Source organism: Eretmochelys imbricata, chromosome 8, assembly GCF_965152235.1.
Source record: "Eretmochelys imbricata isolate rEreImb1 chromosome 8, rEreImb1.hap1, whole genome shotgun sequence".
Taxonomy (NCBI): Eukaryota; Metazoa; Chordata; order Testudines; family Cheloniidae; genus Eretmochelys; species Eretmochelys imbricata.
In genome coordinates this window covers 55,002,327-55,028,199 of record NC_135579.1, presented here as the reverse complement: position 1 = coordinate 55,028,199, position 25,873 = coordinate 55,002,327, and the positions used below count along the sequence as shown (strand labels likewise).

The window sequence follows — 25,873 nt, the reverse complement described above, 5'->3', positions numbered from 1 at the left end:
TCTCAGCAGGGCTGTTTCAGCAACTAGCGGTGGGGACACTTCCTGCTTGGTTTGCGACACTGCTGGCTCCAGGGCCAGAGGAAACACAGAAGTACAAGCAGGAGAAGTGCAGAGTGGCTGCGTGACTGTAAAGAGCAAAGAAGGGCTGAAGCAAGGGGAGGCAGTCTTTACCCCACTGCAGGCTGCTGCTGCACCATGTCTCTGGCTCAGACCATCCGACTGTGGAATGAGGGAGTGTGTGCTACAGACCGCGAGGACTGGACAGCTGCGCTGGATGCTTTCAGCTCAGTGCAGAACCCCCCTTCCAAACTCTGCTTTAACATTGGCTGCATCCACCTGATCCTGGGGAATTTGGCTGAGGCAGAGCAGGTGAGTCACTCCTGTTACTGGCCCATTTTCACAGGCCAGTCTGACTGACGTACAACAGGGTGCAAGCCCAGACTGCTCTGCCAGACAGACTGACAGACCCGCTGAAACGTGGAGTGACTAACGAGTGTAGACTGGCTGATGGGATGACTTGCAGACCAGCAGGTCCAACACCTGGCTTGATCTGTAGCCTCACATACAGAAGGGTATTCAGCACAAATCCAAGGGGGTGGCTGGCAAACTGACCAAACTGGGTACAGTGTGAGGGGAAGGGGAGGGGAGATTGACACCCCAATGTAGGGGGCCATATGGAGCATTCCCTGAGTGGAACACATCAACATGCAGGGATAAAGCAACTGGTTAGAAAGACACAGTGAGACAACTACGGTGCATCAATTCACCCAGTGCATTCCTTCTGCCCTACTGAAATTCAGTTAGTTCATGGGTCCTAGGGTGATCAGATGTCCTGATTTTATAGAGACAGTCCTGATTTTTGGGTCTCTCTCTTACATAGGTTCCTATTGCCCCCCACCCTCCTGTCCTGATTTTTCACATTTGCTGTCTGGTCACCCTAATTGGTCCCAGCAAGATCCAGGCAGGAAATGGTTTTCCTGATTCAGAGCAGGGACTTGAACCTAGCTCTCCAGGTTCCCAGCGAGTGCCCTAACCACCCAGCTATTGGCTATACTGGAGGGCTGGGGGGGGGGTCCAGAAATTCCACCGTGGACCAAAGAGGCATTTCCTGACAGTTTCCTGACCAGCTCTGGTCTCCACTTGGGGCATCAGAAACCCTGGTCAGGAGAAATACAGCAGGCATGTAACAGAGGGACAGGCAGCAGGGGAGGAGGCAACCCCTCCCTTGTCTTGCTTCTCTCCATGTTCCTCTTGCTTATTCACCCCTCATTTAGGCCCTTCCCCGGTACTCTGCCCTCATGCCTCACCCCAGCTCAGGGCAAGTGTCTCTCCACAGCATGTTCCATTGCTCTGCATCGCTCTAGGACTCCTCCCTGATCCCTAGCCTTGCACTCAATGTCCAGGTCTCCCTCTGCCACACTCCGCCAGTCTGTCTGTGCCGTGTATGAACCACCTTCTGCTCTCTGCAGGCGTTTGCCAGGAGCATTAACTGCGACAAGCACTTAGCCGTGGCCTATTTCCAGCGCGGGACAGTGTTTTACTGGAGAGAGAAGTAAGTGTTGGGTGCACTCTCCAGAATCGAGGGGTTCATGCTGCCTTTAGGCAGAGCCATTTCCTGGTTCCTGACTGGTTGAGAACAGTCATTTTGGCAAGTCAGTCCTGTTGTGATGCCAAAGGTGATAACTGGGGCTGGGGCTCACCTCCCAAGGTAAACATTTTCTCTTGCTTAGAGGCAGAGGACGAGTGGGTTGAGAATGGGTATCGGAGCCTGGGGAATACCCCAGTGTCTTTAAAGACCCCCGCACAAGACAAAGACAATGGGGGACACAGCTAAAACCTTCATGGCAGGGCCTGTCTCACACATTGTGCAGTGCCTAGCGTAAAGACAATACTATTAACACTGATCGTGGCTTTGAAAATAGCATGGATAGAGGTGAGAGGCGCGAAGTGCTAGGGCTGGCAAACTGCGATGGGCAAGGAGGAGGGGGACGCACTCGCTCCAAGAGATTCTGACATCTGAGACCCTCGAGGCAGCCATATCTCATGAGAGTGACTCCAAACGACCCCAGGACTCAGTAGGTAAAAGGCCATCAGTATCCTACGGGCTGGAAGGAGTCAGCTTAGAGCAACTCAGGGCTAGAGCAGGACTCTGTGGGCTTTTGAAGGATGGCAGGCAGCGAGATTAGCACAGAGCCGTACCCTGATGGTTTATCACCTTTCTTTGCTCTACAGGTACGAATTGGCCATTGAGGACTTTAAAGAGGTGTTGGCCCTGCTGCGAGGGAACCAGCTGATAGACTACAAGATCCTGGGGCTGCAGTTCAGGCTGTTTGCTTGTGAGGTGAGGCGCGTGCAGGGGCTGAGAGTGTTTGAGACAGGCGAGGGCAGCCGGGAAGTACGGGTGGTGAAAGAATGGGGTTGTATGCTAACCCAGCTCCACTCAGCCAGTGGGTGCAACACAGAAGTGGGTCACCAGGGGACACGCAGTCAGCACAGCGGCTGAGAAAGCCACAAAGTCCCAGAGTTGGTAGGACCCCTACCACATGCACCTGTCCCACAAACCCCCCTTCACCCAGCTCCACCCCCGTGACCAAACTCCCCCAATTCTTTGTGAATGATTTAGTGGTTCCTAGATTTAGAGATCACCTCCTGATAACCAGTGAGGGCTGGCTTAGGGCCAGGCTCCTTCCTGGGGACTCAGCTCTGGGGTGAGAAGCTAAGGAGCTCTCTGCAGCTGGGCTCTTCTCTCTCCATCAGTCAGGTTTGAGCCCCACCCCTACCACCACTATGGGGGCAGACCGGGGCAGCACTGCCTTCCCTGAGACATCTCCTCTCTACCCTACCAAATTTATGGCTGTGAAAAATGCATCACGGCCTGTGAAATCCGATCTCCCCTGTGAAATCTGGCTATTGTAGGGGAGACCAGATTTCACAGAGTTGGGTGGCTGGAGAGCAGCGGCTGCTGGCCAAGAGCCCAACTCTGAAGGCAGAGCCACCGCAAGCAGCAATGCAGAAGTGAGGGTGGCATGGTATGGTATTGCCTCCCTTACTTCTGCACTGCTGTTGGCAGTGGTACTGCCTTCAGAGCCGGGCATCTGACCAAGAGCTGCCCTCCAGCCACTCAGCTCTGAAGGCAGCAGCACAAAAGTAGAGGTGGAAATACTATGACCCCCCCTACAATAGCCTTCTGACCCACCCCAGCCCTGTTTTGCTTTGGGACCTGCCACGATTACAATACTGTGAAATTTCAGATTTAAATATCTGAAACCGTGAAATTTATGATTTTTTAAATCCTGTGACTGAAATTGACCCAAATGGGCCATAAATTTGGTAGGGCCCTACTGATTATCATCTGGCAATTAGGCAGCATGGAGGAAAGGGGCGTCTTGAGGATTCGAAGCAGGAGTCCGCAGCTGGGCAGGTTCTGCCTCACAGAGCTGGACAAAGCCAGGATTTGGCTTGCAAAGCGTGGGGAGGGATGGGATGGATTACTGAAGGCTGTTCACAGGTAACTTTAGAGATGTAAAACTAGCTTCTCTTTGTAACCAAATCCCCCTGAAAAGGGAGATGAATTAGCCCTGGTGAGGGCAAATCACATGGCCCCTGGTAAAAAGAGTGTGATCACTGTTAGGAAGGTTACAAGCAGGGAGCAGAATCATTACAAAGAGAAGCAAGTCCTCTCCTCCACCCTCAAACACACACATCACCTCATTGCCTTCAGAGAGGCTTTCTCGATCCTCCTTTGGGATGCAAGGACAAGCAAACCCCTCAGCAGAGTCCTCAGGCAGTGGGTGCCATATACAGTAACGTGGGCCATCACAGGTCTGCAATCTGCCCTCTGGTGTAGGCCACTGTTCTGGGAGTGGGTCAATGGAGATGGCCCATTCTTTGCTCCCTGTCGACCTTGCAGGTGTTGTATAACATAGCCCTGCTCTACGCCAAGCTGGAGGACTGGAGAAAAGCTGAAGAGCATCTGACACTGGCGATAGGCATGAAGACCGAGCCCCGGCATAACAAGATTGACAGGGCGATGGAAGCCATCTTGGTAAAGAACAACACTAGGGATTGCTTAGTGGGTCTGTTCCTATCTAGGCTCACACTGAAAAGCCAGGGACCTGTAGGGATGAGAGAGACTCCGAATTCCAGGAAGGCAAGGAACTGTCTTTGATCAGAGACTTTACAGAGCAGCAGAAAATGCTGAGAAATATCGCAGGAATTGTGGGTTTCAGGGTAGACAGTAGGATTTGCAGGTGAGTGGGGCTTGTGAGGGGATAGTTGGGCCAAGTGGGCATTTATTGTCAGAAGTGGGGGTTGAAGCAAGGAGGTGGTTGGGCTGAGTGGGGTTTGTGGGGAGGGGCTGGGTCATGGGGCAGTTGGATCGAGTGGGGTTGTGGGGAAGGGGCGGCTGGATCGAGTGGGGCTGGGGGAGCTGGGGTCGACGCAAAGGGGCAGTTGGGTTGAGTTTACATGGAGAGAGTTAAACAGAAAGACAGAAGTCCGGCACTGCTGGAGCAAGCTGTGCTCTCCTCACATATCCCTGAAAAGCACTGTGATTTCTGTGTGCTGCAGAAGCATAGACTCTTTGAGCCGGTGGCAATTCCTCCGGGGAAGCTGTTTAGGCCAAATGAAAAGCAAGTGGCTCAGCTGGAGAAGAAGGATTACCTGGGAAAAGCTACGGTAGGAAATTCATCCAAGGGGGAGGAATTAACATGCAGTTTTCTCAAGTCGGGCTGTGGGTCAGAGGAGCCAACTCACTGGCCTCTGCCTAGGGATCCCCACTTATTTATTATTGGCTGAGTCTTGGCAGCACAGAGGAGAACAGGAAATTGAGGACGTCCCCGCCCTGAGGGACTCAGCCGCTTGTAGGGGGAGGGAAATCAGTAGAAATCCATTGTAAAATTTGGAAGCTGCATGAATAAAACAAGAAAACGGGCCTGTGTGTGACCATGTTTTCAGGCCCCCTTCAGTGCATGAGAGCCCAACACTGCAGCACTGACGTAGCACGTGAGAACCGGGAAGCGAATGGCCAATTCCCTTGCCACTGCCTGAGCCAGAAAATAAACCAGCAGCAGCTAAGGTGCAAAGCAGATCAGCCAACCAACAGCCTGTCAGCTCCAGTGCTTCCAGGGGCTATCAGGAATTCACGTAAGGGTGTCTGGTTTCGAAGGCCAGGATTTTTGAAACAGCCTAAGGGAGTTAAGTACCAAAATCATAGTGAAAGGGAGCTGGGAACCTAGCTCTCTCCAGCTGCTTTCAGAAACTCAGGCTACAAATATAGCTGAATTTTAAGCCAACACTGTCCCTTTCAGTGCTGCAGGGACAAGGCTCAAGCCTGAGAGCTCACCTCCATGAGAGGGCAGGCTCAGGTGCCCTGCAGCGCAGTAGAAAGTGTTTAGCCCGAAGACATTGCTGCTCTTGAACCAGGGCTGGGTGTTAGAATCACTAGAGGAACAGCGGCCCCCAGGGTGGTTGGGTCAATAATACATGGGAATTGGAGCAGTTAGCTGGGATTTTCCAAAGCCGGAGAGTCAGGGCCACGGGGAGGTTAGACTACAGTGAGCAGCAAGCAAAAGCGTAGGAGCAAGGGGGCAGGAGAGGGCGTGGGAGCTGGGGAAAGCCAGGAAGAACCAAGTAACGGCCTTTCCCCTCTTTGTCTGTAGGTCGTGGCGTCTGTGGTCGACAAGGATAGTTTTTCAGGGTTTGCTCCGCTTCAGCCGCAGGTGAGGCAGCATTGGGTGCATCGTAACACACGTAGCACAATACAGCACGTGCTGCCAATGAGAGAACGTGTACACGCGTCTGCACTGCAATCGCTGATGACATAGCAGCTAGATTTGACCTCGTTAGCTCAAACAGCAGCAGTGAAGGCACAGGCGGCAGCCGGGGCTAGCTGCTCCAGCCCACGCCCAGTGTCCTGGGTGGCACTGTATAACCCGTGCTGCTGGGGCTTCACCTCCATTGTGCTGCAAGCTAGCTAGATCAGTGCTAGTTTGGTTATGTCCACGCATGCGGCAGTCCCACCTGATTGCAGCATCCATACACACACCTTGCGTGTGAAGATTTTCAACAACTTGCAGGAAATCCAACAAGACCCAGATAGTTCAGCTGTTATTTTCCCTCCTTCTCTCTCCCTCCCACCAGCCTCAGTTTCCTGACAAACACACCTCCCCGCTAGGCCTTCAGCTGACATTTGCTGCTTCTGAGGTCTTCCATCTGTTCAGACTCTTGAGCCACCAGAAGGCTTTAGTTAAAGTTCTTTGAAAGACTATCAAGGAAGTGAGGTAACCACAGGGTCTGGTGTATGTCCTCTTGTGACCTGAAACAGCTCTGTTGCAAGAATAAGCGGGCTGATCCCACTACGGCAAGAGGCCGATAGCATGTTTCCCTACCATTCAGTAGTATGGCCATGTTTAATGTAGCAGAGCTCTTGAAGAGGTGGTAAAATTGGCTAAATATCCAAAATGATTTGGTTTAAGACTAGAGGAGATTGTGTAGCGCTGCAGAAGGGCCTAGCAAAGCTAAACACCATGATGGCAGCTGAAATTCGTCAGCAGGTGAGTGCATGGTGCTGCATATTGGAACAAACAATGAAGTGGCTGAATGGGCTCTGGGTTAAATTGTGGCCTCTTAGGGTCTGTCTAAGCTGCATTTAGATGCCCGTGGTTGGCCCGTGGTTTGGGCTCACGGGGCTTGGCTAAGGGGCTGTTTAATTGCGGTGTAGATGTTTGGGCTCAGCTAGAGCAGGACCCTAGAGCCATGCAAGGTGGGAGGGTCCCAGAGCTCAGGCTGCAGCCTGAGCATCTACACTGTAATTAAACAGCCCCTTAGCCCGAGCCAGCTGGCACAGGCCAGCCGCAGGTGTCTGTCATGTAGACAGACCCTTGGGGGGATGCGCCAAAGTGACATTATGAACATCTCCTGAGATGGCTGCCCAAAGCACAGCAGTGGTCCTGGGGGCAAATAAAGGGTTGGGCTGCACTGAGAAGGGAACAGAGATTAATCATGCCATTGCAAGTATTAAACTGCTGGTCTATATTAGGAGAAAGGAAACATCCCGAGAAGGGCAAGACATGTGTTAGGAGCCTGGAGGGATTCCTTTTGCAGAGGGATTAAACTGGCAGGATTATTTAGGTTCTGTTTGTTTGTTTACAGACGAGTGGCCCTCCAGCCAGACCAAAGACACCAGAAATCCTCCGGTGAGTTAAACAGAGACTAGGGGATAACAGTAATGCATGGAGCCAGTCTGATACTGCAGCAAGTAGGCTATGGATACAGAGGCACGGCAGGCTGCAGATGTGTGAATTAATCAGACATGCAACATCACCCCCCGCCCCCTGAGAATTGAGACACTGGGACAATAGGGAACTGGACTGGCAGGTGAGAATGGCTTTGATGATGAAAAGGGGTCTCTGACACTAATAGGGAAGGAGACAGCTGCTCTAGCAGTGGCCGGAGGAGAGGGGAACAGCAGGGTGTAGCTGGAGAAGGCTGTAGCAGCAGGGGCGAGGTGAGGAGAATGTACAATGGGGGCAGCAGTAGAGAGATTGGCAGCAGCGGTACAGGGGAGGAATGTGGAGACTGGAGAGGGAAGGAGTGGTGAGCTGGGCTAGGCATGGGAGCAGCAATTACTTCTATGTATTCCAATGAAATAAACTGCTGCATTGTGATTGGTGGGGCTGTAATTCCGTCTCAGGGATCCACTGACTTCCTAGACCAAGAGAAAGAAGCCCTTGTGGCTTTTGATGCTACCAGAGCCCCTCTGTAGATTTATAGCCCCGCAGCAGTTAAAGCAGGCAAGAGGGAATCAGGACTGCGGGGTTCTCTTCCCAGCTCTGCCACGGACGGCGGTGCTAACCTTGAACAAGTCAACTCCTCTCTGCCTCGTTGTATCCACCTGTGAAACGGGGATGATGCTTCCCTAACTCCTGTGGGGGAGGCATCAGTGTATGCAAGGGGCTGCACAAGGCTCAGATGACTCGTCCTATACAAAAGCAGAATAGTAGTGACGTGTGTAGCACCTGTCCCCGTACCGAGGCTCTGCGCAGTTACAGCTCCCAGACTGGCCTTGTCACACGCACACTCACTATATTGGATACTGGATTTTCTCCAGTTCTGGTGCTGGTTTCATTCAGAATGATGCCACCCCTAACAGGAGTCAGTGACTTACAGCTGTAATGGCAGATAGATTCAGCTCCCTATCTACTATCCCATGTGCTTTTGGGATGCAGTCTGAGTGAGCGATGGAAGGAGTGAGGAGACTCCGTGTGTGGGGAGGATGAGAGATTGCATCAGACACTAGCCCCATTGCAACAGCACAAACACCACGTTTCTGTTTGCCCAACCTAGCAACTTCCATCCTAATTTAGCGGCAATCATATGCAGTTCTGCCTTCAGAGGGGCTCAACCTATGATTCCCTGAAGTGCCATGGAAAACCACATGCTCTTTACTAGAGCACTGGGGCCAGCTGCTCTTTACTCTTTATCACTAAGTCTCCCAGGGCTCTCTTCCCAGCCCTGCCACTGATTTCCTGAATGACCTTGGGTGAGTCACTTTGCCATTCTGTGCCTTAGTTTCTCCATCTATAAAATGGAGCCAGGTAATGATACTTATGACTTACCTGCTTTGTAAAGTGCTTGGAGGTCTATGTATGAAGAGTGCTATGTACATATGATGTACGTATGTATGATGATCTTGGTACTTCGATACCATGGTGAGGGGTGCATCGGGCCAAAATCCAGCTCTGTCCTCCCACTGCAGGGCTAATAGGGTACAATGAGCAGATAGGGTGAGGAAGGATGATGTCCTTCTGACATAGTGACTGTGACAGCCTCAGCCACTAGAAACACAGAGGGAGGCGGGAACAGGCCCAGGAGAACAAGAGATCCAAGACAAAGCTAAGGAAGGCAGCAGCGCTCTTCCCAGCTGACTCAGCCATTGCTTCCCCACCCAGGGCCCTGGAAGGGGAGCCGTACCGCGTGCTGTACGAGTTCACGCCCGAGACCACGGAGGAGCTGCAGGTCCTTCCGGGAAACATTGTCTTTGTCCTGACGAAAGGGAAGGACAACTGGGCCACCGTTATGTTCAACGGGAAGGTACTTAGAGCCCATTCCACACGTGGGCTTTGCCAGGCCAGTGCTGGCACTTGCTAAGGGTGTGTTCCCACTCCATCGAAGGCAGTGCCAAAGCGCCCCCCCCCCCCGACCCCTATGGGGCAGTGCCAGGGCTCAGTTGCTGGGTGAGTTTGCTGGGTTGCTTTGTATGTCATTGCTTTTGTGCTGGGACCTGTTACCTGATCCATGTGCTTTTGAGTCCTCACTGCAGCCTGTAAAGTGCTGCAAACATAGACACGTTCCTAGGCTTGGTAGGATCCTTCCCTGCTACAGGTCCCTTGGGGAGCTGTTTCCTGGCATCCTCTAATTCCATCAGCCAGCATCTGAGCACAGACTGCCTTGCTCACCCGCCCCAGCCCCACCTCAGGCTGTCTGGCCCCTGCGCAGTGTTTCCACTCACCTTCTCACTGTGGGCTCACCAGCTTGTTCCTTGCATCCCCGCTACCTGCTCCCTCGGCCCTGCATTTATACAGTGCACCCCATACACTTTAACAGTACCCATCACACCACCCCCGGGAGGTCCCTGTTTTACAGGTGGGGAAGTGGAGGCCACAAAATGACTTGCCCACGGTGAAGCAGCAAGCACGTGGCAGAGCCAGGAAGGGGATGCCAGCCTCTCAGCTCCAAGGCCTGACCACACTTCCTTCCTGTACAGCTGGTCTCATTCAGCAACCCTCCCCCACATCAGTTAGTGACCTTCAAAAGGCCATCCAAGCCCCGCCTTGCCCTTTCTCCGGAAACTGCTCAGATGCATCCCTCAACTCAAAGTGCAAGAGCCCTGAGGCTGCACCTGCAGCCAGATCCCACACATGAAAGCAAAGCCTCGGGCACTAGCCCCGAGCAGTGTCAGCCCACACTAGCTCCATGACACAGCAGCGTGAGCTGACCAAGCTGCTCTTGGTGGCCTATCCGATCAGATGCCATGCAGAGGAGGCATGCTCCCTCTCCTTAGATCCTCCTCCTGGGACAGTAGGTTCGGCCCTAGGCTGCTCAGACACCTCTCTGAACTGGAAGAGGCCAGAAGAAACAAATCTAAACTCTGCAGCAGCTGCCCTTCCAGGCTACAGGTGTAGAGGAGACCCCCAGACTGATGTGCATGGTTGAGTTGCCTCTTCCTGGCCTGTGGTTCTACCCATATGTTAATACATAACCCTGCTGCCGTCTCCTCCTAACCACTCCTGCTTTTGTCTTTGTGTCTCCCCCCCCCCGCCCCCACAGAAAGGGATTGTCCCCTGGAACTACCTTGAGGCCGTGGAGCTCCAGAACCAGCTGCAGGTCCGGGTAAGGCAGGCTGGCACACTAGCAGCCCCTTTGGAATAGATGTTTCCCTGCAGAGTGGTGTCTCACACCAGGAGAATGATGCTGCAGCTCACCAGAGCCTACAGCGCTGTCATTGTTACTGTATGCAGGGGCACCTGCCTGCAGCACCCCCTGCCTCATGCTCTCCAGCCCTGCCTGCTCACTAGGGCTGCATGAATTGCTCCTGGAACACCCAGAACTCCCCCAAATCAGGATGGCCATGGCACCCCACCTTCAGGAATGTCCATATATCTGGGTAGGTGCGGATCCCATGGTCCACAGAGTGGTAGCCAGGGATTGCCTGCGCTGCTGGGAGCGGGGAGACCGAGTGTTTCATCACCCCATTCTGTCCATCAGGATCTGAATGGCCTGAGAGATGTAGAGGCCCTGCCAGGCAGTTCCCTCCAAACGCACACTGCCCCCTACAGGTTACCACCCAGCACTGCAGCACTATCACACATGGTGGGGAGCTGAGCTAGGGCTACCCAAACCACCCCTCCAGGATCCCTGTGGCCAGTGAGTCGCAGCAGGGATGTGATGCACAGATCCTGCCACCCAAGATCCCAAAGTAGCAGCTCTGCCGGTGTCCTAAAAGGGCATCCCACATGCAGGACAGCAGGACCCAAGCTCCCCTGTGCTGTCCCCTGCTGATAGTAACACTAACTACAGTCTCATCTTGCACAGGAGGAAACCCCCACTGAGTTGGACATCCCTGCCCCACCCAGTTCTACCGCTCCGGAAAAGCCCAGGTCTTCAGCACCAGGTCAGTGACAGTCGCACCCAGGGATCACTGAGATGGCAGTAGCTGGTGGGAACAGGCACTAGTTTCACCCCATCTGATGGGGGTGTGCCCCCTCTTTTCCTGCTCTGCTGTACCTGCACTGCGGGAATTTGTCCCAGCCAGTTGCAGCTCTTGTGTGGCCCTTATTTGCTGTTGGCACAGTAGAGAGAGGCTGGAGCAGGGGACATAGTCATTTGTAGTGTTATATGGCATAGTGCTGGTGATGGACTCGAAGAACAGAGGGTTGAATTGTGACACGCCTCCAGGTCACTTGGAAGCACTTTGAAACTGTGCTCCTAAATCACTTGGGCACTTAAGACCCTCCCACCCTAAATCCTGTCTGACTGGTGGGGAACAGTACAAAGTCGAGGCCCAAAGCTCTGGGTACAAGCAGGGCGTGTTTAGGAGGAAGATGCTCATGGTTTGCAGGCTGCCCGCTGTGGACACGCACTGCCTTTGAGGGGTTAGTTGGGACTGTTAGACCCAATTTTGCTGCTTTAGCTTTAGATGTGGGCTTCTCTCCCAGGGCTCTGAACCCTGCTCCAAAGCATTTGGCCCCTGCTGGGGCTCTCAGACACTCCCAGTGCTTGTTCAGTACAGCTGGGACAGGGGGCATGAGGGCTGTGTTTGAAAAGCTGCTTGAACCTTCAATTCCATCTCGTATGGACAGCCAGGCTGATTTCACTCCCTCAGAAGAAAAGGTCCTCGGTGTGCTTGGCTAAGGGCTGTCTGGACTGCAGTGAATGCTGCACTCCCAGCGTGCCCACGCTCAGACACCAACGATCCGTGAGGTGGTAGTGCCGAGCGGCGCTTACCGAGATCAGGGGCCCATTGTGCAGGGTGCTGTACAGACAGTCCCAGATTCCCTACTTATTTCAATAGACAAGTCAGACAAAGGAGTTGCTATTGTCCCCTTCTGCAGAGTGGGAACTGAGGCCCAGAGTAAATTAAGCATCTTGTTCAAGCTTGTAGAGCTGAGAACTAAACCCACTTCACTCACCTCCCCAGTGCAGGGAAATCAGCACAAGACCATCCCATAGCAGGCTGCTGCCTGCCTGTCCTGGGGCTGTATTCTCTGCCACTGTACGTTGCGCCATTTAAGATGGAGCTGGGTTTGCAGCAGCAGCGGCTGACTTCACTGCAAGTCGCTGGAGTCCCGCGTTCCACACTGTTCTCCAGCATTTGCCTGACAGGAGAGGGAGGGGGCTCCAGTTGCTGAATGAGGGTGTGAAACTGTCCCATTCACCAAGCCCAAAGACAGTGTCCCCTGACCCTTGAGTCAGGGCCAGCTCCAGGCACCAGCGAACCAAACTGGTGCCTGGGGTGGCAAATGTAAAGGGGCGGCAGGACGTCGGGCTCTGGGGTGGCAGTCCTGCTTGGCGGTGGGCACGCGACTCTTCTTCGATCGCTGGCAGCAATTCGGCAGATGCACCGTCACTCCGCCTCCGTGTTCGGCAGCAAGGTTTTTTGTTTTGTTTTGTTTTGGGTTTTTTGCCGCTTGGGGCTGCAAAAACGCTGGAGCCGGCCTTGCCCGGAGTGGAAAGCAGCCACGTGCTGTAGGAGTCAGCTGCTAGCAGCCCTGTTGGACCTGGACCAGAAGCACTCAGATGTGCTAAGATACAGTGGTTAACACTTGTTAAAGCTGGCCAGGCTGGTGGAGGGTGAGGGTGAGAGGAGAAGAGGATGAGTGAGCGTGTTCATTCTAAACCCTTTGAACCATCTCAGGGGAAGCATCATGTCTGAATGACCAGATTTGAGACATTGTTGGCACCCTAGAAGATCCTGATATGGGGTTCAAATGTTGGAATGGCTTTTCTATTAGACCAGCGGTTCTCAAACTGTGGGTCAGGATCCCAAAGTGGATCACGACCCATTTTAATGGGGTCGCTGGGGTGGTGTTAGACTTGCTGGGGCCCAGGGCTGAAGCCAAAGCCCGAGCCCCACCACCCAGGGCTGAAGCTGAAGCCCGAGGGCTTCAGGCCTGAATGACGGGGCTCAGGTTACAGGTCCCCCCCTACCTGAGGTGGCGGGGCTCAGGCAGGCTCAGGCTTTGGTCCCCTTCCTGGAGTCGTGTAGTAATTTTGTTGTTAGAAGGGGGTCGTGATGCAATGAAGTTTGAGAACCCCTGTATTAGACAGCAAAAAACTGCCTACCATCTTTGGCCTCATTTGATGCAGTTTTGGATGGCTGCCTGCAGTTGGATGATCAGGACCAAATGTAAATGTGTTAATAAATGCAAAATAATGCCCATTGGAAAATATAATCGCAATTATGCATATAAAATGATGGGGTCTAAATTAGCTGTTGCCACTCAAGAAGATGATGTTGGAGTCACTGTGGATAATTCTCTGAAAACATCCACTCAATGTGCAGCGGCGGCAAAAAAGTGAACAGAATGTTGGGAATCATTAAGAAGGGGAGAGATAATAAGACAGAAAATATCATGTTGCCTCTATATAAATCCATGGTACGCCCACATCTTGAATACTGTGCGCAGATGTGGTCGCCCCATCTCAAAAAAGATATATTGGAATTGAAAAATGTTCAGAAAAGGGCAACAAAAAATTAGGGGCATAGGACAGCTTCTCTATAAGCAGAGACTAATAAGACTAGGACTTCTCATCTTGAAAAGAGATGACTAAGGGGGGGATATGATAGAGATCTATATAATCATGATGAGTGTGGAGAAAGTAAATAAGGAAGTGTTATTTACTCCTTCTCATAACACAAGAACTAGGGGCTCACCAAATTAAATTAATAGGGAGCAAGTTTAAAACAAACAAAAGGAAGTATTTCTTCATGCAACACACAGCCAACCCATGGAACTCCTTGCCAGAGGATGTTGTGAAGGCCAAAACTATACCAGGGTTCAAAAAAGAACTTTATAAATTCATGGAGGATAAGTCCATTAATGGCTATTAGCCAGGACGGGCAGGGATGGTGTCCCTAGCTTCTGTTTGCCAGAAGCTGGGAATGGGCGACAGGGGATGGATCACTTGATGATTACCTGTTCTGTTCATTCCGTCTGAAGCACCTGGCATTGGCCACTGCTGGAAGACAGGATACTGGGTTAGATGGACCTTTGGTCTGATACAGTATGGCCGTTCTTATGTTGAGTGGACTCTGCAGAGGGATTTTTTTACACTGACTCATGGTCTTAGTGGAGGTCTTCAGGGAACCTGAAGATGTGTTCTCCACTCAAAGTGCAGCAGCTTCAAAAAAGCTAACGTTAGGAACCATTAGGAAAGGGATAGATAATAGGACAGAACATATAATAAATGCCCCTATATAAATTCATAGTATGCCCACACCTTGAATACCATGTGGAGTTCTGGTCACACTATCTCAGAAAAATGTTAGAGTTGGAAAAGGTACAAAGAAGGGCAACAAAAACAATTAGGGGTGTGGAACAGCATCCATATGTGGAGAGATTAAAGAAGACTGGGACTATTCATCTTAGAAAAGAGATGACTAAGAGGGTATATGATTGTGGTCTATAAAAATCAAGAATGGTGTGGAGAAAATGAACAGGGAAATGTTATTTACCCCTTCACATAATACAAGGACCAGGGGTCACCCAATGAAATTAACAGGCAGCAGGTTTACAACAAACATAAGGAAGTACCACATCACACAACACACAGTCAACCTGTGGAACTCTTTGCCCAGGGATGTTGTGAAAGCCAAAACTATAACTGGGTTCAAAAAAGAATTAGCTAAATTCATGGAGGTTAGGTCTATCAATAGCTACTAGCCAAGATGATCAGGGAATCAACCCCATGCTCGGGGTGTCCCTAAACCTCTGACTGCCAGAAGCTGGGAGTGGACAACAGGGGATGGATCACTTGATAATAGCCCTGTTCTGTTCATTCCTTCTGCCAGTGGCCAGTGCCAGGTGCTTCAGAAGACAGGATACCAGGCTAGATGGACCATTGGTCTGACCCAATATGGCCACTCTTACATTCTAAATCTTTAACCCTGTTCATATATCCAGCATAACTTTAATTTTCTCCCTGCCCTCTATAGAAGCTGCAACTCCTGAAGTAGCATAACCCTCAGGGACTAACAAGCTTAACATGAGCAGGAAACAAACACCTAAGCTTACTTCTAAGCTAAGTGGTCATTAGCCACTGCCTGCAAGAGCCTGGCTATTGCTCCATAAAGCATTGACAATGAACAGGCACCAATCCCTTAGTCTGAGCTGGATAGTGGGCAGCGCTGTGCTGGGGGACGATGATGGATTGACAGCCCTGGAGAACGAAGCGCTGCATGGCCCCAGAACTGGCAGAACCAAGGAGCAGCAGGGTAGGCAGAGGGTCTGGAATGGGGCTTCGATCCTGAGCGGGAGAACCACCTCTACGATGTCCCTCCTTGCCCTCTGCTCAGGCTGTCAGCAGAGGGGCCACTTTGCACTGGGCTGGATGGTGGCAGGTGGAAACAGCTACATCTGAACTTGCTTTACAGCTAGACAGTCTGTGAACATAATCAGGTGTCAGACAGGGACACGACATTGGCAGCTGGCTGTCTTGTTTGGAACAGAACAATCACTTTCAAAGGCCACGGGCCAAACAAAGCCACCTTCAGCAAGGAGGGAACTAAAGAACTAAATGAAAACTTTCATTCGAAGAAACCAAACAAAACAGCTGACCAAGAATGGCACTCTTTGAGAATGAGAGTTAGTTTGAGCATTTACCAGTTTTTCCAACAACTTTTTATCTGGAAATTTGTAAACACTGCAGACATTTTTAGGTTTTTATGAAAAATTTAAAAAGACTTCCTTTCCCAGGCAGCTGTACTTCAGAGACACTAGCAGAGTAACATTCAGCAATGCCAGCAGAGCTGACAGCCACACCAATTAGCCTTGTGAGTCAGAAGGCCCAGGGAACCTTCACATCCAGCAGGGTCTCTAGCCCAGCAAAATCCTTAAAACGGAGCACAAATCTCACAGTGGGACCATATTGAACACACAGGCGCTTCTGTAATGCCTTCCAGTGTCAAAGCATTAACAAACGAGGGGGCAGATCCTCAGCTGGTATAAACTGTCATAGCTGCATTCACTTCAATTGCACCAGCTGAGGATCTGCTCCCATGAATTTAACCTTATCTCTGTGAGTTAAGAGTCATCTGCAGCGTACAGAGAAGGAAACATGCACAGAGAGATTTTCAAAAGTGTTGAGCACCTGGAGCTATGGGCGCTCCCCAGTGACTTGCCCAAGGTCACACAACAAGGCGGGGGCAGAGTTGGGAACAGAAGCCAGGAGGTTTGACTCCCAGTCCACACATTAACAGATCTTCACAGATCCAAAACCCTGAGCTGAGAATGTAAGTGGTATGACAGATGAGTCGCATACATATTTGTACGTCATGATCATTAGTTTATCAGTCTAAACACGGGGAGTCTAACTTCCCTTCCATTCTAAAAATCCAGACCTCTACCACTTGTGCTAACTTGGCTACCATTAGTGCTGGAACTTACAGTGTCTTGTCAAGCCCCCAGCCTCTAGGAGAGACCACTGTAAACTGAACCCTGAGCAGCTCTGACACATTTCATCCAGTGTTACCATGTGAACCAACCTCCTCTTCTAGGTGCACCGTCCAGTGGTTAAGGAGCTCACTCAGCCACATGAATAGCCACATAGGGCAGATTATGTTACGTTACCCAGCAATTTGTGCTTTTATGTTTTGTTTTGTTTTTAAGAAAAAACTGTCTCTATACTCTATGGTTGCAAAAATAACCTTTAAAATGTGAAATCAAGTGTAGCTGATGCAGTGATATCAGCCTGAGTCATAGAAATTTGGGTTGCTTCCATTCATCTCAATGAGGTGTTAATGGCAAAACCTAATGACACTAATGATTTCACTCATTTTGGCAGCAACAAGCTAATGTGCTTATCTGCTGTCATTGTTTGACCTAATGAGAGATGTGGGGTGAGGGGGCTGCCATTAATCTGAGTAAAAAGAAAAGGAGTACTTGTGGCACCTTAGAGACTAACCAATTTATTTGAGCATAAGCTTTCATGAGCTACAGCTTATGCTCAAATAAATTGGTTAGTCTCTAAGGTGCCACAAGTACTCCTTTTCTTTTTGCGAATACAGACTAACACGGCTGTTACTCTGAAACCTGTCATTAATCTGAGTGTATGTTTGCATGGAGAGTGACAATAGTTACCTGCTTAGAGTCCATTCATGTACTTTTTCCTCTGTTGTCTATTCAGCTCACAGACCTGGTACTTCTGGAAAACAGCAGCAAGAAGCTCCAAAGGTAATGGGTGTCTCTGTGTGCTTGTGGAGAGGAACCACTGAAGGGTGAATACATACCGTCCATATACACATGCATTTATTGTACTGGGGTAAATATTTGCGCTTTTGGAAGTGCTGCAAAACCAGAAACATTTTTGAGCTTGTCACCTTCTAGACTAATAGCCTCTCTGAAAAGTAATAGCCAGGCTGCGGGTCAGCTGGACAGCAGGATCTAAGACAGTCAATGTACCCAAGCACATCCTTTGACTTTTTACTGTGCTGGTAAGTTAATGATTGGGGTAGCTTTTGGAGAGGTATCCTCTATCCTCTCCCTGCACAGCCAGAGCAATGCAAGCCTCTCTCACACCATCTGCATTAGCATGCCCCGACTGACCAGAGTGAATTGCTTTCAGAGTGGTCAACACTGGCTTGGCTTCCCTCCTAGAATTGCCACCATGTTTGCCAATAAGCCTTAGTCGTGATGGTGGCTTTTGTGACAGACACTTACCTGCTGGAAAAGCTATTAAAACCCCCTAGCTGGCAGATTGCTGGTGACCTGGGTCAGAATGGAACCAATAACTTAGAGTTGAAAGGTTTCCTTTTCCATGCCAGCCCCCTGATTTATGCAGGCCTCATTCCTCGTCTTTTAATAAGTCATAACTACCTGTAGTTATACAATAAGGCTTCTGTGGTGCAGATTGCAACATTCAATTCCACTTTTCCCCTGCAGGATGTAGGATCAGCTACTTCAAACTCATATGTTCTCAAGGTGCATTACAAGTACACAGTAGCAATACTAGTCTGGCTTGGAATCACCTACAGCAAACTCCTGGACATGGTGTGCAAGAAACTGGAGCTCTCACTAGAGCATACTAAACTGAGGTGAGCTACTGCCCGGTCTCAGCATCATCCTCATCTTCAGGGGGCTTCTGGTCTCACGCTAATTTTCCCCTGTGGCACAGGTACCGGCCTGCAGGGAGTGAGGAGCTGGTAACTCTGAGCGAGGAGAGCATGAAGACAGTATGGAGTCACGCTAAGGACCATTGCCTGACACTGTGGTGTGACGTCACAGAGGTCAGTAAACTTTGGTTCTAATTCTTGCTGACTGTGGACAGCTCTTCTGGCTCCAGCATTCCTAGTTTATCATCAGCAGGGACTCCTGCTGGCTGAATTTGGGAGAGAAATACAGTATTTGAGAATCTGGATATTTGAAAGTAATTCAGTCTGAGGGACAGTAAGAGACAATGTGGTAAATCCATAGCCGAGGGCCAAACTCAAAGGTGCTAAGTAAAGTGGTGTAACAAACTCCCCTCGTTCCTCAGAGACTGGCACCCTCTGGCCTGTTTACCCCACGCCCAGGCTGGGTCTTTGAGGGAGCTCCTGTTGGCATAACTTACACCCTGGGACCCAGAAGGTGTCTGCTAAAGTAGATGCAGTCTGGTATATTCCTGTCTCCTGGTCAGTTACCCTGGCATGGACTCTCTTTGAATCAGTGAGGCATTCAGAGGTGATGTGTGAGTGTGTGGGGTGGAGAGGGGGACTGTGTGCACGATAGGGCATTAAGTGGGTGAGGGTCTACTTAAATCGGAATGACTCTGGGCCAGGGTAGCGTGCACTGGGGCAGGGAGTTAGAAGTTGTATCAGCTCATGTTCCCCTCTAAATCTGGGCCCAATTTATTCAGATTTGGGCTCCTGTATGATAAGCCTATGCCCATCCCTCCGCAGCTATCAGGAACTGGAAGGCAGGGCCAGAGGTGCAGGGGGCATCTCAAAGAAGCCAGCCCCTCAAATCGAGCGGTCCCACCATGTCAGCCCCTTTCTCCACCGTACTTACCCAGCAATTCCGGTCTTTCACAGGCTGGAACCCGCCATGTCAGCCCCTTTCTCCACCATACCTACCCTGCAATTCCTGTCTTTCACAGGCTGGAACACCCCACCCCAGGCCACTGCTGTGCCTGGGTCCCAAATGCAAAGGGGACCAGCACACTCAGCTCAGCACAGGCCGTCTCTCAAGGACTGGACAGCCCATTAGGCGGGAAGAGGTTGTGTGAAAGTCTAGGAGCTGGGGTGAGAGCTTGCAAGGTGCGCTGTGGGAAGACACAGCCAGGTGGCAGCTCCCCGGAACAAGCCGCCCAGCAATCCCACTCCCAGCAGTGGCTATGTGCAAAGAGGCTGGTTTGAATTTTTATTTTTTTAAAGACAGCGCCTCCAGAGAATGCCAGAGCCCCTGTGGGAGGCTCTAAACTTTAAACTTCCCTGGTGTTGGGGGTCCTTCCGAGCCCTCTTCCTCTCGCCTCCCCAAGAACTCAGTTCCACTCCAAATTTCATCCCTCATTCGGAGCCCTAGAATGGCAGAGCAGCTGCCCATGCTGAGCAAGACTAGCAGCAAGACCCAAGCAAGAGAACTTGATTCTCCTTTGGTTTTGCACAAACCTTTCTTTGGCCTCGCGTACAACCCCAGTCCTCTAGTGAAATGAGTCAAGCTACTGAGGCACCCAGCCCTGTACACCCTGCATCTGTTGGTGACCGAGGTAGCCGTCAAACACAAAGGCAGGTAGAAAGAGCTACCAGGGACAAGCTAGCTCTGATGAGTGCAAGGGTGGAGGGAAGCCTGGCTTTGAACCCAGGCATCTCAGCAGTGATCGGATGTCCTGCAAAGGACGGCCCGGCCTCCTGCTGCACTCAGCCAGCTGCTGGAGCTGCAGGAACAGCTCTGAGAGGCATTTTACCCCGAGCGTGCACACTGAAGAGCACCAGAGGGGGACAGAAGCAATGGCCGTTCCTGTCACATCAGTGCAGCCTTGTGGGGGCAGCTGACCCTTCAGGGGCTTTGGCAATGGCTACTTTTCCCAGGAAGTCTGGGTGTGTTTGACCCCCACACACGGGTGGATTCCCTGGTGGGCCAGCTGCTCATTTCTTGCTCCTGCCTTGGAGACAAACTCAGCCCCCTTGACCCAGCTGTACCAGGCGAGGATCGGTGAGTGCAGGCCATGCCCACCACTTCGCTGACTATTTGAGTCCTGGGCTGATCTCATGGCAGGAGCCTGGGAGCCAGGCTTCTGGCTGCAAGTGAATCTAGGAGAAGGGCCCAAGTCCCACTCCTAGTATCTTGCACTTCTGTGATGCCTTTCACACAAGAGTCTCAGGATGCTTACAAAGCATCAGAGTGCACACTCTATTCCCCTCCCCCTGCCTTAGGGCCAAAGTGCCCCCCGTAGGTACAGTAGCTAAGGAACGTATAGGATAATTACATAGACCCATTTGGTAGTTCTTGGGCAATCTGGATAGAGGGAGACATACACAGTTTGTCTGACACACATGTAAACTTACAGTGTAACAACATTGCTAGCTCCTCCTGTGAAATTCAGTCAGTAGCTTTTCTTACATAGACATGCACATTAAAGGAAACACCAAGCGGCATCTCAACAGGCTGTTTCCTGCATTAGGGAGACAAAGATTTAACCCGAGGGGAAGATGGCCAAGCTGAGGAGGGTACCCAGAAGACATCACAGCAGCTGGAAGCAAACCACGTGGTAGCACAATACAGTTATGAAGCCATCCAGCCCGAGGACCTGGAGTTCCAGGCAGGAGACGTGATACTCGTCTTATCCAAAGGTAGGTTTATGCTGCTGTGACCTGAACTGGGGCTCCCAGTTCTGGAAGGAGCACTGGCCTGACTTCAGAGCTGCTGAGCACCTTCACCAGCTCCCACTGAGTTCAGTGGGTGTCCTGGATATCCAGGTCCTCCAAAAACCATGACAAAACACCCTTGAAAGTTAATTCATCCAACTGTTACCTATCTCTTTAGCAAGTCACCTTTCTGCTGGGCGTAGACGAGCCAGCTGAGAACTTCTCCGGCTGCTTCCCCGATCTGTTGGGTCTCACCCTGCACCTTAGCGGGCTCAGCCCCATATGGAGTCAAGCCGGCGAGACCAGTAGAACTCCCCTGTTTCCAGCTGCTTCCGCACGCCTGGCTGAGATACAGGCTCCTCCACCTTCCAGCCTGCAGAGAGTAATCCCTTGGCTGCAAAAGCCAGCATTGCATGTGACACTTGACCGTCGCTGGTCTTCGTATGACTACAAGCTTGCTGAAAGAAGCTTGGTGAGAGGCTGTTGGGTGTGGTCTTAGGGCTGTGGGGATAATGCTCAAATCCTGCAGGTTGAAAGTGTGGGGGAGGATAAGAAAGATGCCTTCCTTCCTTCCCACCTCTAACAGATGGGCATTTTTAATCTGAAACCTGCAAGATGGGTCTCTGGTTCCCTTTACTCTAGAGAGCCCCCATTTAGGTCTTGTCCATACAGAGAGAAAAATTGCACCAGTAACTACATCAATTTTTTTTTACACTGTTGCAAATTTTCTTACCATGTACAAGGCCTTCAGATCAAACCTGCCAAGGTAAGGGCAGCTTCTGTCCCATGTGCTGCGCAGGAAGTGAGCAGGATTTTCAGCCGATTGACTAACCCAATGAAGCAGCAGGCTAAGGAGGGTTTAGGGTCTCAACATGGACGCTTTCTAGTTCTCTCTAGTCCAGCTTTAGCTTTAGTCCAGTCATCCCCAGCAGCAGTTCAGCCCACCCAGATCCTCCAGTTCTACCCTCATTTCCCAGTTTAACAGTATTGGATGTTACCAGGCCACCCCTTCCAATCCACCTCAGAGCAGCCTTGTCCCACGCCTAATTAAATACAGCCACACCGATTTTTGCTCTTTTCTTTTTTAAACACACTACTTGTCCAAGCTGAGCCGACTTCAGTCGGCCTCTTGAGTTCTATCCCGCTTGAGACATGCTAGTTTGTTAATCACTTTCTCAATATCAGTTTTCCTTTTTTGAAAGAAAGGAAGAACCAGGGTGGCCATTTCAGCCCAGGCTACCACACCCCACCTTCGGAACAGAGCCACTCAGTTATTTCCCCAGGCCCTCTCTCCTAATCAGCTTCCTTTTTCACTGCACTGCTCTTTGGCAGTGATCGGTTTAGGGTTGAATTTTGTATGAATCTTTGATCCTTCCCAATACCAGTCTGTGGTGTTTTCAGGACAATTCGAGCTTTCTGGGGGTGTGAGGCTGTGTAGTGGGCCTTTAGCCTTGACGGTTTCAGCCTGTGCACGAAGCACAGCAGGGAGGACAAGGCTGGTATGCTCCAGTGCAGTTACGAACAGAGATTACAGCAGGCACAGATACGGATAAGAACAAGGCTCAGCCCTCTGCCCTGACCTGGTGTGCTCCCTTGCTCCCAAGAGCTCAGAGTGGAAGAGGGGCGGATTTGGCAGAGGACGAGCATGGCAGGAGAGATGGGTTTTAGTGAATCCCTCAATATGCGAGACCTGTAGCTAGATGCGGCCCTTAGATCTTATGCCTGCTCTAAGGCAGGAATAATTTGGTGGCTGCACAGAGGTGCTGTCATTAGTGAAGTGTCTTGTCTTCCTACACTCCCTCCTTGGCCCACTCAGGTTTTATGCCTTGCTTTTATATGCCCAGATGGCACCTGCCCCGCCCAGGATAAAGCCCTCTAACGCCCTGTGATCCTGCTGCTGCTTTTCACTGAGCCTGGAAAAGCCACCTCTTCCTTCCATTCATTTTTCAGAAATTCCAGCACTCCATTCATTGCGCCATCGCCCCCGCTGCTGTTCTCCTCTGACACTTGCTGGTTTTCATTCATCTCTGTTGCTCTGGTTTGTACTCTCTGATGTGACCAGTGACAGACTGCAGCTCTGAGGGTGCCAGGCTTTGCCCCTTAAGTTTGCTCCATTGTCTTTTAAAGAGAGCCACCATCCCCCCAGAACTGGGTCTGTAGGAACTTAGGGCAGTTTGGTGCCTAAATCCCACTGACAGGTTGGCACTTAGCAGGCTTTTGTGCCTTTGAAAAGCTTCCCCTTATTGTCCTACTGCCTCGGCCTGGTACTGCCTGCAGCTTTACACTGAAGACCAGTTTTCCCTCAGAAAGGGAGAGTCAGGGCTAGTCTACTCCCGCAGCAGCGCTTTAATGTGCCTTGCCTGGTCGTGGCGCTCTCCCAGCGCTCTAAAAAACCCACCTCAACGAGGGGCGCGGCTCCCAGTGCTGGGGCACTGTTTACACTGGCGCTTTACAGCGCTGAAACTTGCTGCGCTCAGGGGTGTGTTTTTTTCACACCCCTGAGCAAGAAAGTTGCAGCACTGTAAATTGCCAGTGTAGACAAGCCCTCAGAGACTTCACTATTGCTATTGATTTTACCTGAAAGACAATCAGGGTTTCATACTAGCGCCCATCACCATAGTATCTAAGATAATACTCCTGCGTCCACCTACTTCTAGAATCTCCCGTCCACATTTCCAGTCAGTCCTCAGGAATTAATATTTATTTAAAAAAAAAAAAGAAAGCAAGATTGCTTTTTTTCCCTATCTGCCTAAGGCCTTCCTGCTCTATTTACTCCTATAAGCTTTTCCCATTGTTTCAGAAATACCTGCCCATCTTCGTACCGGTCCTCCCCAGTTCTGCAGCCTATTCTTTGTTGCCACCTCCGACTTGCGCTTTCACAGCTGTCCATCCTGTCTGTCCACTGGCTCCCTCAGTTCCTCCTTCTTTAGCCACGTCTTCACCTGGCTTTCAGCACATCTATTTACCCATTTGAGGAGCTTACTGGTGCCCTTAGGCACTGATCGGTTTGTGGGGTGTGATGTTGTTTACAAACTTATCCACAGTGGAAAAAGCGTCTGCCTGTAATTTTATTTTCTAGTGAATGAAGAGTGGTTGGAAGGCCAGTGCAAGGGGAAGGTGGGCATTTTCCCCAGAGCTTTTGTTCAAAAAAGTGATGCCGAAAACCCTGAAATTTAATTCCACAGAAGACTAAGGATCCCAGGACGTGCAACAGCAGCATTTAAGATGTCTCCTCTCATTAACCACTGTATGCAGAATTGTTACCCTTGTGTGTAAGAAAAGCCTTAATTTTCTTTTTAATTTTTGTTTTGCCCCAGCTCTTATTTAAGCATGTCCCAGTTAGCACTTTGTTTATGAACCATCTCCCAGCGTGGAGACCAGCCACTCAGGCCTGCCTGAACAGTTGCGCTTCTAGACCACTTGAGAAGCAGTTCTCCCTGTATCTATTCTGTCTCTGGCAAAAATCTGGAAACCTCTTCTCAAGGAGGGCAGTGCTGTTCTATTTATGGCACTGCCAGCAAGAATGGAAGAGGAGCTGGTGGTCAAGAGCAAAGGATCAGGACAGGTTAATCCTGCCACATCATTAGGCACCTGTCAGCCACCACAACCCTCCCTCTCCTTTTCCCCCTTCCAACATGACTGTCTTTTTTCTGCTCAATAAAATGGCTCCTCTTTCACAGTGCTTCACCTTCACTTACCAGCAGCTGGGATTTCTCAAAACTCTTAGGAAGGCACCTTTTCTCGTATCAGAGCTACTAGCCCTTCTGGTAGCACAGGAGCTGTGGATAAAGTTACTGTCAAATCTCTGCACTGACATTTACACTATTAGGTGTTCTACACTTTTTATGAGACGATTTCCCCATTCTAAGTCCCCACACTCCTAGCAGTATAAATATTGGTATTTGTATTCAAGTGAATTTATCGTTCTTGAAAGATGTCTGAAAACAGAAACATGAAAGCTACCACACCAGTACAGTGCTGGCTTGCCTACACTGCCCCACTAATGTGCCTCAAACCTGACTTCAAGGTACTAGCCTCAGACAAGGCAATTCAGTTTCCAAAGCTCATTTAAGAATTGGCCCCACATTGCTACTATGACAAGAACAGTCTATCAAGGATGGTGTAGACACCTGTGCCACTAAGACTTGAACTGAGACCAAACATCCATCAGGTAGTAAGGACATGGTCAACGCCATCCTGATGTGTATATGGACAAATGGCCTGTGGGCAAAAGGCTCAACATCTCAGTATCAATCCCCTGCCATCCCAAACTTTATTGATTCACATACCGCCTTCAAAAGAAACTGTTAAAAGTACCACATGCAAATTTCTCCTTTTGTGCACATTTATTTTAGACCTTATTAGGCTCAACTGACGTATTTACAAACTCAGTAAAGTAAGCGGTGAATTAGACCAATGGAGATCTTCCTGGGGAAGTCAGAGAAAGGAGTTTGGCTGGGGGAGTCAGAGTGTTAGGTTAGAGGACAGGAGGTTTAGAACTGCTCAGGAATTTTTTTTTTTTTTTAAAACAAAACATTTCCCTCCCCGCACCATGGGAAAATGCCGCTTTGTTAAAACCAAAACTTTCTACAGGAATGTACCACAGTTTTAACAAAACTCATCAGGGAAGGTCTCAGGTCCAGGATAGAATTTCTGCTCAAAACCAGAGACACCCCCCTGCCCTCACACACATTAGAACAGCCTGGTGGTTTGGGCATTCACCTGGATATGGGTGATCCAGTGAATATCTAATTATTTATACAACAGCTCCAACAGGAGCCACACCCAACCCAGCATTCAAACCAGGGACCT

At 50.5% G+C, this 25,873-nt stretch overlaps 1 protein-coding gene across 2 annotated transcripts; it reads left to right on the top strand.

Annotated features, from left to right (window-relative positions):
• Positions 1–2: 2 nt before the first annotated feature.
• Positions 3–24,724, top strand: NCF2 (neutrophil cytosolic factor 2). 2 transcript variants are annotated; one of them, XM_077825024.1, is made up of 15 exons: positions 3–369; positions 1,470–1,552; positions 2,233–2,341; positions 3,911–4,045; positions 4,570–4,677; positions 5,661–5,720; positions 7,153–7,196; positions 8,952–9,093; positions 10,330–10,392; positions 11,095–11,173; positions 17,407–17,453; positions 18,162–18,313; positions 18,394–18,505; positions 20,878–21,046; positions 21,240–21,299. In XM_077825024.1, exons 1-15 carry the CDS (start codon positions 196–198, stop codon positions 21,275–21,277), a joined length of 1,515 nt encoding a protein of 504 aa, XP_077681150.1. In that variant the 5' UTR covers positions 3–195; the 3' UTR covers positions 21,278–21,299. The 2 variants fall into 2 exon arrangements, with proteins under 2 accessions (XP_077681150.1, XP_077681148.1); XM_077825022.1 differs by lacking the exon at positions 21,240–21,299 and adding an exon at positions 24,141–24,724 and having other exon boundaries at positions 6–369.
• Positions 24,725–25,873: the final 1,149 nt, after the last annotated feature.

Coding starts and splice junctions, on each gene's coding strand:
- NCF2 (XM_077825022.1), top strand. CDS start 196: ATGTCTCTGGCTCAGACCATCCGACTGTGGAATGAGGGAGTGTGTGCT. Junction 18,314..18,393: donor CTAGAGCATACTAAACTGAG/GTGAGCTACTGC, acceptor CCTGTGGCACAG/GTACCGGCCTGCAGGGAGTG. Junction 21,047..24,140: donor GATACTCGTCTTATCCAAAG/GTAGGTTTATGC, acceptor TTTATTTTCTAG/TGAATGAAGAGTGGTTGGAA.